We start from the raw sequence: 13,983 nt of genomic DNA, 5'->3' as shown, positions 1-13,983 counted from the left end.
CGCCGGCCTCCGCGTCACGAAAGAGGCCGAAAGCCTCCGGCACGCCGAGGGGCGCAGCGAGTTCGCCGATAACATTTCGGGGCTGAATCATAGAGACGCGGTCAGGTAGTTGATGACGTGAGATTTCTCAGGGTCCCCCACTCTTATAAATGGGCATTTAAAAATTAAAATGCACCTAACTTCTGCTTCAGTTGGCTTGGTTGTCGACGGGATTCAACTGACAGCTTAGCTTCTCTGGAATAATAAAAGTCTGACGCTACTTTTTTGCACATACGCCATCCGTTAATTTATTTTAATTTCCACTTTATGTTCTTGCCCAATTTTAGGATTTTTTGTTTGTACTGTGTACAAAAACATTTTTACTGTTTGCCCGCACTATTTGCAGTCTTTGAACCTTTTTCTCTTGTTTTGCTCTGTACTTTATTCGTGAGCACTTCGCTGCTGTTTGCACGAAAATTCTCCTGGGACCAATATAATTTTCTTATGTTATCTTTCAGACTGGCTATGATGAGATTATTTTGCCAGACGAACTGACGTCCACAATTCATCAAGTAATAATGATATACAAAATACACAGTGAAAATATATAATATATATACTCTCCTGCATGGGAAAAAATGGCCCAATCCCGAATTGCACAACATTTTCGCCCAGCAGTGTATATAATATAGTGATTTTATTAATCTACAACTTCAGACTTTTGATCCTGCATGTAAACGACATAAAAAGTAATTTATCTGATGCTATTATAACATATACACATACGTATTGCTTCAATTTTCTTGTGCTATCAAACAGAGTAATTCCACAGTTAATTCGAATGATTAACTGATTTAACCAACAATTATATAATTCGAATGGTGTTTATTTTTGAAGGCCATTTTTGAGAATTGCATCTTTCTTGTTACAACAGGTACCTTTACAAGGCGGCGGTTGGCATGAACACATCTATACCTGTAATAACCTGTAGGTTTTCAGTAGATAGTCACGATGGTACACGTTCACCACGTGTTTGCTCGACCTTTTCCCTGCAGTGTGACGTTAAAGAAATCACCTCCTCCCTCTATTCCCAGCTTGGCAGACGGTCATTCATTTAAGCCCCTGATCGGCGCCCTTCGCGCAACTCCACGCCGCAGAGAGCCTCCAGCAAGCCGGCCGCGATGTTCCTCTGCAGATCGGCTCGCCTGACCCTGCTCCCTTTGGCACGCAAGTCCCCGGCGGGTTTCTGTAGAAATGGTAAATGTCTGTTTTTTTGTTGGCGACGCATTTTTTTTTATTTTAAAAACGGATCAACCATTTTTTAGTTCCATAAAGCATACATGCGAGTGCAGTGTAAATGCATGCTTTTAAAAATGCATGGTAACAGTGTTATTCGCTGTTGTTACACTTTATTACACAAAGTATAATGTTATACTAAACGCGTTTTGTTTAGTAAAGGAGACGTGAAGGTCAAGTTGTGAGTCGCTTGCACTCGCATAGTTTCTGGTATAGTGCTTAGGATCTGTACGGGAATGTGTCACATAACCACTTTCAAAGCCTGAGTAACTTTTTCTGAAATGATTTCTTTCTTTCAATTTTATCTATTATATTGACAGTCAAATTCGGCGTTCAAAAGTGACCATACGCGCATATTTTAATGCTGACCAGAATAAACCTATGTTTACCAGTCTATAACTCGTTTTTCCCCCTTGACTGTTACAGATTAACTCGCAGATCTCCGAATGGCATTACTTGTTGTACACCTCAGTATAATAATTGCATTTTTAACTTTTTTTGTGGTAAATTGTTTCACTTGGATGCACTTAAAGGTGATTACATAATTTGTAATTATCAAACAAAAATGATCTGAAGTCTTTGCTTGTCCTTCCATGCCAGAGATGGCATGAATGAGATGTGTCTGAATTGGCTGATGTGTGGTGGTCTCTGGGTGTAGGTAACGGCAGGGATTCCCAACCGGGGGTCGCCAGATGAGTTCCAGAAGAATTTATAAACTAGTAAAACGTGAAAGAATATTCCATTTCAAGTGTAACCGCAACCGGTATGTCGCGATAGGTACATACTAGGGGACCCTCAGCTTCACTTGTGGAAATGTACAATTTTTGGCTCAGTTGTTTTCACGGGCTGGAAATTTGGGGACCAATGGATTTGAGGGTGACTCATGCTTATCTAATATTTTCTGCACTGTGGATAAGTACTAAATGTTAATGTGAGGAATGGGTTGTGTATCTTCCAGGTTTAATTCATAAAAAGGCAAGGCACTGCACATTGGTTTCTTCCCTTTTCCCGGAGGAGAGGAGATTCTAGTATTTGACCCTTAGGGGGGCTCAATCCCCAGGAAATACGAGACTCTTTACATCAGAAAGTAGGTTATCATTAAATGTTTATGACATTGAGGAGCTCACCTAACCTGACGATCATTTGATGCAGGATAATTTGCAAGGTCGGCCTTGCTTCTGCCGTCGTGTTGCTAAAGGCCTGGTTTTGATGGCTTGTTGCTAATTCTGCATGGCTCTGCATTATCCCATGTTTACCATCTTAATTAATCTGATGATTAGACCTACTGCGGCTCTGAGCTCCTAAACTGGAGGGATTGTAACGATTTTCACAACGCCCTGTATTTCTGGACTTAAAACGCATGTATCCTAAATACAACACATACTTGCTTATCAGCTGAAATTAGTCTGAAACATTTCAGCAGAATGAGAGAGATTAATTCTTGAGAGGGAAATTAATCATTTTATTTCATACTCGGGTATCTCTGATTTGAGTTGGCGCCCCATCCTGGGCTGTTCCCTACCCATATTGATTGTGTGGTTTTTGGGCAGAATATTTTTAAAATTATGTCAGATTTTCCCGAAGAAGGACAGCAGGCAGTGATTATAAACAGATGCCCTATTCACTGTGTTGGCGAACATTTGAATTGACTTGCCGTTAAAATATCCAGTGGAATAGGTGCCGCTGAAAGCTGTGCTTGTAACTTTGGTTAAGAAATGCAGTGACGACTGACATTTGCGCACCAAAAACCTTTTGGATGCAGTTATGCTATTTGTAAGCAGAGTAATGTTCCCTTAAAATTAATATTTCAATTTATTGTCAACAAATTACTTTTTTTTTAAAAAGTATGAAAAATTTAAATGTCTGTTTTTGTTCATGAACTGTGTTGAAATGTCTTGTCCATCTGGTAAAATCCAGGTACTCTGGACGTTGTGTAACTTGTGTTGTGCTGGGAGAGTTAATTTGGGAAGTAAACCTTTCGGTGCTTTATTTCTCAGTCTCTTCCAGTTCGTTAGCTTGTCATTATTGATTGATTCCCTCGTCAAAGCCAGAAAGACTGAAACATGGGTTTGCTGATGAAGTCATTGTGCTAGTCTGACTACATTCACGTGCCAAAGTGCTTGGTGTGTTTCTTCATTTCTGCCCGATTCCTTGCTTTGATTTTACCACTATTATGGCACCGATTTTAATTTTACTTGTCGAAACTGATCTACTTCGACGGCTGCATTTTCTGCATGTCTAGCCATATTTTCCAAAGTCTATTAATTTCGCTGAGTACTCGCCAGAAAAACAAACAAAAAGCAACAAGCAATCTTGTGTTAAATATGTTAATGTTCTTCTGTTTTAAATGGTCAAGGTTAAACTTTTGGGCATTAGTGCTAATTTTGACGAGGGATTATGCCTGCACCTACAACGACAAAATATCTATGTCCTCAACTTTCATAACTTTTTGTGTCAACCTCTATGTGCCTATCAAATGTAGCATGTAACACAAAAGGCTAAATGGGATAATCCCAGAATGCCCTCTGCTCCCTCATTGTCTGGCCAGGGCCTGTACAGCCCACCGCGTCCATCAGGATGAATTAAGGCTGCTCTGACAGATTTGTTGTCTTTACTGGGCAGGATTAACTTTGCCAGTGAGTTCGTTCACGAAAACGTGCAGCACGTGTGAGTCGATTAACTTTGCAAGGACAACATATGATCTGTAGTCGTCGCTTGCAGGGAATCGTAGCATTTCTGAGCTGTTTGTTAGGTACAGTATTTATCTCTGGTGTTTCACACAGACGTTTTTCCACCCACCTAGAATGAGCTGGAAGGTAATTGCTGGCAGATTTCAGCATAAATGTACCTTATCATAAATGTAAGCAATGATCTTATTCAGGAAATGTTCTCCTTAAGTGTGCCAAGACTCTGAATGTAAAGGTATTCCTCTGGTGGTCCCTGAAACTGCTGAACCGCTCTCGTCTCCTCACAGTTGTTCCCCGAAGACCCATGTCCTCCGGCGTGCCAGGGGGCAGCGGTGAGAACTTTGTGTACTTCGCGCTGTGTGGCGTCTCCCTCACTGCGGGCCTGGCCTATGTGAGTAATGGCCGCCTCCTCGCTGGCTGGTCTCAGTCTGCAGTGTGGCTGCCCTTTTCCACATGAACTCCCTCCGCCCCACGACAGGCATACCGGACCGTGACCGAAGACCGCACTCGGTATAACGACCGGGTCACTGAACTCCAAGCGAGGCCGAAGCATGAATGGCAGCCAAAACTGTGGCCGCCCAAAGGTAAATGATGCATGGTAGTTAACTGGTCCCTTATTGGCTCATCTAGTAAGATTGGTTTTTATTGGCTGACGTGAACCTCTGGGCTTATTTGTGATGTAAACTTTACTTTTTATAGGTAATTTTCTGAATATTAATCTCTCCTCTTTTATTTTAGCCAGAATTTCAGCTATAACATAATGTATGACTGTACAGAGATGCCTTACTGTAGTCACATTTTTAATTACAGTATTCGTATGCATAATTTACAATTTCACTCACGGCAGAGGGAACCCTGTTGTCGGCTCAGGTCACATTTTCTTAAGCTGATGTGACAGATTGCCTGTTTTAATTTGCGTAATGAGCATTTGGTGTCGACACTGATAATGCTAAAAGAAAGATGCTAATTTATACCACATACTGCAGCCAGCTATACATATTGTGTCAGACCCATTGACTCTGTATACAGAAAGCAAACGTCACTTTGCACGAGGGACAAAACACTTGTTCCACAGATGTAGGGCTTCCAGGTCCAGTAAGCAGAGATTAAGATGCTCTGTGAGAAACGGTTATACAGACCTCGCTGATGTACCACATAGCCGGCAGCAGTTGTGAACAGTGGGGGTGCTGTAGTGTCGTCTTGGGTATGCTAAGGCAGTGTTTCTCAGCTGGCTCCTTGGGGGACCTCGAGATGGTCCACGTCTCTGCTACCCCATGCTGATGCTCTTGTGTGCATACTGAGAATTTCTGCCCCTACCTGGGTAATTGTGATGGGGTAAAAATGGTCCAACTGATCATTGCCCACAAGTCTGTAAGAGATTCCCTCCTCCACCCCACTGTAATGCATCTTGGTGGCCAATTTGTAAAGGCCCTATTAAAGCAGGACCCCCCCCCCCCCCGTGCCATCATCATATAATTAGCTGTTGTGTATGTCTGTCTATGCTGTGCTCTGCCAAGCAGATTTTAAATGATGTCTGGCTATTAATGACCAGGTGCGTGCGTGCGTGCGTGTGTGTGTGTGTGTGTGGTGGTGTGTGTGTGTGGGGGTGTGTGTGTGTGGGGGTGTGTGTGTGTGTGTGGGGGTGTGTGGGGGGGGGGTGGTTGTTTAAATTTTTTTAAAGCGTAGTTGACTGACAAATTGTAACCATGCAAGACAAGAGAATCTGTTCATCCAGGCTGTGCTTGTGTTTCTGGGTTAAGGTGCGTATTCTCTGTCTTCCCTTTGTTTCAGGAGGAGATGATGCTGGTGAGTGCTGCTCTAGTTTTGGGGTTTCCTTTTGAACTTAAAAGCATCCAAATGCAGCCTGTTGTGCGACCAATGACATGGTTTTGTTGTGTGGCAACGCACTGTAATCAGCGCATGTTCCTATCCTTTTTTCTACCTCTAAACATATGAGATTTAAGGTATTTTAATGTTAGTTTTCCAATGTAAATATATTAGTATAGCAGATGGGGGTAATTCGACATGCCTTCTTTTAATCAGCATTCCTCCTTTCCCCCTTTCCCTCTCCTTTGACCTGCCCCTCTCAAAAAGCTGAGAATCCCTGACACCGATGGGTCTGCTGGAGACGTAACCCTAAAGATCTACATTGATCGGACGCTGTCTGTTACTGTTGCTTTCAAGCGACACAGACCTGGGTGCTCGGCAATCGCCGCGTCGGCCTCGTGGCCAAACAGGGTTTCTTCTGCTGACTCTTGCTAATTTCTTCTTTGTTGTTCTTTTCAGAATAAGAAGCCGCGGTTTCTAGCCTTCAGCGATTTTAAACTGCCCTTTCGGATGAAAGGGGCATCTCTATTTGAACGAAAGATTCTGCCTTTAAATTTAAACTTCTCTTTAGTTCAGTGTAAGTTTTAGTTAATTTCATTTGAACTGTATGATTCAATCCATCATTTTGTAGTTTATTTATTGTGTCCCGACATTGTCAAGCTTGGCAGCGTGGAGCTTGGTATTTTTTTTGGCATGAAATGGTGCTTAAACCAGCTGCTTATTGGTGTTTATGTTGATTGTGTAGAGTTGCGCTGTTTTCAGACTGGTCACAACCTCTGCTCTCGTCCTTTCTGTCCTTGCTCACTCCACCCCTCACTCAGAATCACTTACATCCTTTGAGTTTGCATGCGCTTCATAAGACCTACTTCTCTTTTTGCTCGTGTCACTTAAGTGTTTCCCCCACCATCCAAAGAGCCCCCTGAAGGATAGTAAGTGTCCAGATAAAACACCCTGCATGCCTGACGGGTCTCGGCCATCCGGCCCAGACGTCCCACTTGTGTTTGCGCTTGTATAAACGGAAATCTAGTTTCGAAAATGAGAATTGTTGTTGAGCATGTGGTGCTGAAGGTATATATCTGGCACTGTGAAGCAGTTATGAAAAAGTATTGCTCTGCAAATGTATTTCGATTTAGCAGCTTAAAATTAATCTTGACTCTTAGCTGGATGCTAACGTGACTTAGCATCATGGCAGCTATGCTCGGGTCTTACCGCATGTTAAGTCCATGGAATCGGCATGCGCGTGGGTGCCTGCTGAGAGGTGTTGCTGAGTCTCTGCTTTTTAAAAATGTTGCCTTTTCAGAATCTGAGGCAGAAGAGGCAGGAGGAGATGAAGGAGAAGAAACACCTGCTGAGGAGGCTGCAGCTGTCGAGGCTCCTCTAGAGGCTGCAGATGGCTCAGAAGTGGTGGAGGCGGAGCCAGCATTGGTAGAGGCGGAGCCAGTCTCTGTGGAAACTGTCAACGAGCCTTCAGGGGCAGATCTGGAGGCGGCACTAGCAGAGGCAATGGAGGAGGCACCAGCCTCTACTGAGAGCGATGGTATGGCCCCACACGCTCAGGCAGTGCCGGAGGACCGCCTCGGCTCTCCTGACCCCGGGTCCTCTGAGGAAGAGGGCTAACAGCACACAACAGAAAGGCACTTCCTGTTTTCACTAAACCATATTGTACACCATAAAACGACTATCATTTTAAAATTAGAATTCTATCTGTCATATCCCTTTATTAGGTCACAGGCAGGTTGGAAAGGTATGCAGGATGTAAAGGCGATTTGCTGTTTTTCTCTCTGAAGGCCGTGCAGCAAGTGAATTGATCCGTTTTGCAAGGAAAACGTACGATGGCTCTGTAGTCGTCACCTGTAGAGAACCGTAGCATCACAGAAGTGTTCGTTAGGTATTTAACTCTGTGGTTCCTCACAGATGACTTACCAGCCACCTAGAATAAGCTGTAGGTCCATTACAGGCCAACATGGAGCACCTCTCCATATCAGACCTACTTCTGCAGTATGAGTAGGAATATATTTCTGTCTTATTGTAAAATCTGGCTTTTTTTTTTAAATCCTCATACGTGGCTCATATTATGAAACCTGTTGACGATTCACGCGACTCTCTCTACCTCCCTTGAAACCAAACATAGTGCCTCTGTAACCATGGCTATAGCAGTATGCTGATGGTCACTAATGGGCATGCCTGGGCCAGCTTCCGTTCACTCCTCTGCCAGATATCGCTAAGCAATTACTCTGCATTATGTAAAACCCTGAAAGTGTGCTGAGTAACTTCCATGTCCGTTCTGTCCTTCATTTCACATGAATTGTAAAAAGTGTTTGTAGAGGTCGATGGGGATTGTGTGCGCGAGTACTGGAAGATACCATTAAAACCACAACATTGGACATGGAATTTATAGCATAAATCATAACCGGGAAAAGGAAAGAAAAAAACCAAAAACTGTTACATTTCTTCCATCCATGCAATAAAGGAATTGGCAACAAAATCTTCTGTGTTTAATTGCTTCTAGTTTGGTCTGCCTCTGAAAGTGGTACATTCCAGATTTTAAGGGGTGTGGCATCTAATTTGGTATACCAGTTTTTTTTGGCATAATCACGATATAACAGGTGGAAATTCGTTTTCTATTTTATAGAGAAAAAAAAAGTTCCTTAATATTGGGCTTAATCTCTCCAAATGGTATGAAAAATCTTAAATTATTGTTTTTTGAGTGTTTGTAATTTCTTGTGATATTTGGCAAGAGGTTTGTTCCATTTAATGTTCTTGCATGTTATTAGGGGATGGAGCTGCATTTTAACTTTCATCTGTTCCAGCTAAAAATGCTCTGGGCCTATGGTTCTAGTTCGGTCACAAAAGATCCTATTAAGCATCTTTCTCTAACTGTATTATATACAGCATTTTGTGTATTCTGTTGCTTATGCAAACTAAAGACCTCTAATGGTGAGTTGTCTCCGCTGAATTGATTTCATATGTGTTCTGTTAAACAATTACATCTGTGTAACACTTTTTTTTTTTTACCATTGTTGGAATTAACAGGTTCTTCCTTTTTGGTGTCCTTTGCTATAATTCAGGTTTTTATTTTATGCTTTGCTTTATTAAACACAATCCCATATTTCAAAAGTGGAACTGAATGCAGGTCTGACTATTAGGTTTTCTGTTCCAAAGGACATGACATTGGAACATGCTAGAATGTAGAATGGTTCTATTGAAGCAGCTTCAACATGTGTTACATGGCTGCAGGCATTTGCTTGGCATCGAGTGACGTTAGAGCTTTAAACACAACTTGTTTAACCAAATTTACACCATCTATCTTCTCATCTGTTTTGGGTTCTTGCGGTTGGCGCTGGCTGGTATCGTCAGTCTCAATCACTGCTGCGCTTATGAAAGTGGCTGTTCATGCTTGTTCTCTTTAGTTGCCACATAGCCATGACCTCCACTTTTCATTCTTTTCCTCCTAAACCTTCACCACTTCACAACTGTCGTGTCTGCCTTTACTAGAACCTCATCTCCTGCCTGAAAAACTATCCCCCCCCCCCACCCCATTGCATCACACATGTCACGCAGCTCAGGTCAAAGTTGAACCGTTCCACCTGAAATGTTTAGAACTTCCTCCTGAAAAAGCTTTATCAACAAAGCACGAGTGTAAGGGAACAATTTATTGGGTTTGTGCTGTTTCTGGCAAGTTTAGTATCTTTGGAATATCTCCAATTTAAGTTCTTCGACGGACCTCCTTATCCCCAGTGACATAATCTGTTGGTGCGTGTTTATAAGATCCTGTCTTCAAGATATAGGTGATGTTTATCCTACATGAAGCCAGGTGTAAGGAACTCCTGAGTACCTGGATGTGTGTCACATGGTGAATACCTCCTAGAGGGCTCTAGCCTTGAGAAACAGACAGACAAAAGGTCATGGGTCAGCACTGTTTGGCTAAACGGGCACCCCAGCACTTTCATCATCATTAGAACTGGACTGGAAAAAATATATATATTTGTGATTAAGTGGGTCTTCATTCTGAAGGGGTTTTTGTAATTTGTACTTTACATTAATGGCTTGGGGTATGACCCATTTTAATTATGGAGCTATTGATCTTGTCCATTCTAGTCATTTCATCCTTTCATTTTTTTTTTACTTAATGACTTATTTACTTACTTACTCATTTTTAATCAAGAAACATTCCCCTTAAATGTAGTCGTGTTAAAGTATCTCTGCATGTTATCAGCCACTTTATATTGGACGTTAAATGTTGCACGCATAGAAGAAAAAAAAAATTATGAATTACAAACTGGCTGTCATGTAAATAGTGCATTCCTTCTTAACTGGTAATAGAAATGGTTATTTTATCTCTTACGATGATAAATACATTGCTAAAAAAATCCAAACCCCAAACGATAAATTCTATTCACAGATTTTTTTTATATTGTCAGACTATTTGTGCTAATGGAAGATTACTGATTTCTAGGGTATTAACTGTCTGTTTCAGCGCGGACACCGGCCGTGCTCAGTGCCATTGAAACAGTGTCAGAGGTGGAGGCAGCTGAGAGTGTTGGAATGCCAGTTTCCTGTGTGGGTGTGGAGGCAGAAATGTTGGAGGATGTGGCTGGAGAGATCATGGAGGAGAAGGCTGAGGAACCGAAGCAGAATCAGCTGGGAACAGCTACTGGGCCAGAAGCTAATCGCAAGGATTTAATGGAGACGCAAGCCGTAATGGGGGTTGTATCAGAACGAGAGAGCGTTGTGTTAGCTGATGATACACCCACAGCGTCTACAGAAGCAGATGAAGAGAAGTCTGTGGTGCTCCAGCTAGTACCAGAGGCTAAGGAAGCGTCAACAGAGTCAATAGCAGAGATGTCCTTGGTGGAGGAAACGGCCAGTACTGCAGCTATAGAGGAGGAATCAGTGGTTGGAGAACCTGTACCTTTTGAGGAACCGGCAGCTGACACAACAGCCAAAGGATCTGAAGTCAATGTGAAGGAGGCAGTAGATACCACAGAAGTCAAAGAATCTACCGCCGCTACTGTTGAAGACCCAGAAGTTTTCATATCCAATGTGGAACCTATATCTACTTCTAAGAAGGAACCAGCACCTGACTCAACAGCTGAAGAACCAGTTGCAACTGTGGAGGAGGAAGCAGGAGATGCAACAAAAGCCAAAGATTCTGCAGCCACTGTTGTTGAAGAACCAGACGTTTTCTCATCTGCTGAAGAACCTGCATCAACTTATGAGGAAGGACCAGCACCAGACTCAACAGCTGAAGGATCGGAAGTCAGTGTGGATTATGAGATGGTAGATACATCAGAAGCCAAAGAATCTATAGTCATTGTGACTGAGGAACCAGTAGTTTTCACATATAAGGTGGAACCAGCACCTGACTCATCAGCTGAAGGACCTTTAGCAACTTTGGAGGAGGAAGCAGGAAATGGAACAGAAGCCAAAGATTCTGCAGCTGCTGTTGTTGCAGAGTTAGAAATGTTCTCCTCCACTGAAGAAGCTCTATCTTCTGAGGAGGAAGAACCAGCGCCAGACTCAGCAGCTGAAGGACTAGTAGCCTCTCTTGAGGAAGAACCAGCAGAAGCTCCTACAGAATCCATTACATTGAACGAAGTAAAATCAGAGACTCTAGATTCTTCTATACATCCACCAGAAAATATTCCAGAGAATAAACCAGCAGCAGCAAGTCCAATCAATCTGACAGAAGAAACTTTATCATCAAAAGATGAGTTTTCTCAAGTTGTGGAAGCTGAAATATCTCCAGATGTGGAGGTGCAGAGTAATCTTGAAGCCATGAAGAGTGAGGCCAACCTAATAATGGAGGCAGCGGAAACTAAAGATGAAGATTGTCCCATCGTGGAGAATTCTAAGCCTGTCCTGAATACAACAGTGCTGGCAGAAGAGGTGGCCCAGAAAGCCACAGAGAAGGTCCAGGCACATCTTATGGGAACGGAGACCGCGGAGCCCAAACGGACCCCTGCGAAGGAGTACATAGTGGTTGTTCTAGAGGACGCACCTAAGGAACCGAAGAAACCAAAGGTCCTGCCGATTGCTCCGATAACCGCAAGTGTCCCTTCCCCAAAAGTTAAAGGTAAATCGACACGTTCAGTGTTAATTTCTTAGTCATTCCATGTAAAAAATGTGAGCTCGTATGTTCAGAATTGTTATGCATTCTGTAGAAAAACAACGGATGTGGACATTTCATGTTATTTGTGGTACATAAATGGTTAAATAACCATAAAACTGAAATCAGAAACAAGCATCACAATTCTGTTGTCGATGAGGTAAGAACTAAAGATGAAATGTTTGAAGAATTGAAAATGAATGTTTTTTTGTTTCCCTTTTAACCCAAGCATGGAGATCTCATTTCCTGTTGTTTTTGTCTTGCCCACAGACCCTTAGGCATCAGCTGAGGATGTGAATGTTTCTAGCTCCAGTTCAAAGGTACGTCACCCAAAAAGCATGCTTATCAACTCTGCTGTTGCACATGTGTATGGTGCTAATGCTTAGTTGTAAATATTTCTGCTGTCCCAAAAATATCCTAACAAATGTGATGTGATTTTATCAAAACCACTGCAGGAGTTTTCTGTAATGAATGCCATATTTCCATTTAAAGCTCATTCTACAAAGTTTTTCACTGTAAACTGCAAGCAAACAATTTTTATTTTTATTTTGCCCCTAGTGGTGATTAGAAGCTCTGCGCCGACAACACTGGCATGCTGGGAAGAGAGTACCAACCCGCTTTTCCCATTGGACGACGACAATCGTTTTTCTCCGGGATAATGTCTCCCTTATAAGTCTCCATTTCCCAGACTCTCGCCATTCCATTCCTCTCCTGTAATGACAAGACCACAGCCTGACGGGACCAGAGGTGCAGTTTTCTTGCTTATTTCTGGGTTTGATTACATATACAGGCAATGGTCTCAATCAGTTAATTTCCCATCAAAAACAAGAAGCTAGAATGAACACGTTCCCATAAGATTAAACCCCAAAAGAAAGTCCCCTTCACGCTGCAAACGAAAGGTGTTTCAGACATTTTAGGGACAGGGAACAACTGTCTCGGGCCTTTTAAGCAGAAATCCAATTTTTGAAAACCTATTTTCTGCAGTATTCCTGGTATACAATTCCACACCCAGATAAGTCTTTCTTGATTTTACATGTGCCCAAACAACTATGACAATTATTTGGATCATGGGGATTCAGTGCAGTATTATTCTTAAGTACAGTATTATTATTATTATTCTAAATTCAGTACTTTTTTCCTACACATATAGCTCTATTTAAGGAGATACACTAGGAAGCACATCCTGGTCACATACTACCTCCACCTTTAGTTTTTAACCCTACACGAATTCAAAAACTTTTCCAAGATACTCCTCTGAGTATTCCTACTTCCAGTAGTATTTAAGGCCAAAGAAACCTAGGCTCACTTAATCTAATGGGAACATAAACTGCAGGAAATAATGCAAGAACACAAGAATACTTCTTCCTAAGCAGCATTCTGTTCTGATGTGCTCCTGTGTATTATGATTTATAATGTTACATCGCATGGATAATAATCCTATAATTCCTGTGCTGTAGGTTTCGTTTGGAACTGGATTTTTATAATAATGTTTACATAGAACAGACGTTACTGTTTTGTTTAAACTGTGAAATAATTCCCATTGTATATCCATGCCTGAGTCTTGGTGTATCTGCCCCCGTTTACACAGTGAGATTACCCCCCCCCCCCCCCCGTTCTGCATTCTTGCTGTCTATCTGACAAAGAACATGAAGCATAGGTGTACAGTTCACTGTAAAGTGTGTTTTTCTTACTGTAAGCCAGCCAATCAGTCTGTTTACATAGTCATCACAACATACTGATGTGCATCCTCTGTTTGGACCACATGTTGACTGATATTATTCAATGTCATTGATAAAATGTTTTCATTTAATGATTCTTAAAATTTTAGGAAAAGTAGGAATGTGAGGAAAACCAATTCTATGTTTAATGTATTTGTTCCCTGTTGTTTACATATGACCATTCTTCAGTCCCCCCCCCCCCCCCGTATTCCATATTATGCATGCCACTCCATTTCATACTAAGTTCAGTTTTCATCATGTTTAGTTTTAAAGGGTGTTTTTTCTGCAATAGAACGGGTTTAGAAATAGTCGTAAACGGTGAATTTAGACTTTCGTCCTCAGGAAAATAAAGAGGGGATCAAACGTG

General features: G+C 42.0%; 1 protein-coding gene across 8 annotated transcripts; it reads left to right on the top strand.

Moving 5' to 3' along the window:
* The first annotated feature begins 6 nt into the window (after positions 1-6).
* On the top strand, positions 7-13,983 carry mgarpa (mitochondria localized glutamic acid rich protein a). 8 transcript variants are annotated; one of them, XM_023818366.2, is made up of 10 exons: positions 533-551; positions 914-966; positions 1,074-1,236; positions 4,250-4,353; positions 4,441-4,546; positions 5,754-5,768; positions 7,090-7,326; positions 10,267-11,865; positions 12,169-12,218; positions 12,457-13,983. In XM_023818366.2, exons 3-9 carry the CDS (start codon positions 1,161-1,163, stop codon positions 12,174-12,176), a joined length of 2,145 nt encoding a protein of 714 aa, XP_023674134.1. In that variant the 5' UTR covers positions 533-551; positions 914-966; positions 1,074-1,160; the 3' UTR covers positions 12,177-12,218; positions 12,457-13,983. The 8 variants fall into 8 exon arrangements, with proteins under 8 accessions (XP_023674135.1, XP_023674138.1, XP_023674134.1 ...); XM_023818367.2 differs by lacking the exons at positions 533-551; positions 914-966 and adding an exon at positions 7-105; XM_023818370.2 differs by lacking the exon at positions 914-966 and having other exon boundaries at positions 511-551.

The sequence above is a fragment of the Paramormyrops kingsleyae genome, chromosome 12, assembly GCF_048594095.1.
Source record: "Paramormyrops kingsleyae isolate MSU_618 chromosome 12, PKINGS_0.4, whole genome shotgun sequence".
In the NCBI taxonomy this organism is placed as follows: Eukaryota; Metazoa; Chordata; class Actinopteri; order Osteoglossiformes; family Mormyridae; genus Paramormyrops; species Paramormyrops kingsleyae.
Note: the sequence above shows the minus strand (reverse complement) of the source record. Positions and strands in the feature narration are given on the sequence as shown.

Bases quoted from the DNA above. Each gene is read 5' to 3' on its own strand.
- mgarpa (XM_023818367.2), top strand. From the start codon at position 1,161: ATGTTCCTCTGCAGATCGGCTCGCCTGACCCTGCTCCCTTTGGCACGC. The intron at 4,354-4,440 runs GTGAGTAATGGC...GCCCCACGACAG, and splicing joins TCACTGCGGGCCTGGCCTAT to GCATACCGGACCGTGACCGA. The intron at 7,327-10,266 runs GTATGGCCCCAC...TGTCTGTTTCAG, and splicing joins AGCCTCTACTGAGAGCGATG to CGCGGACACCGGCCGTGCTC.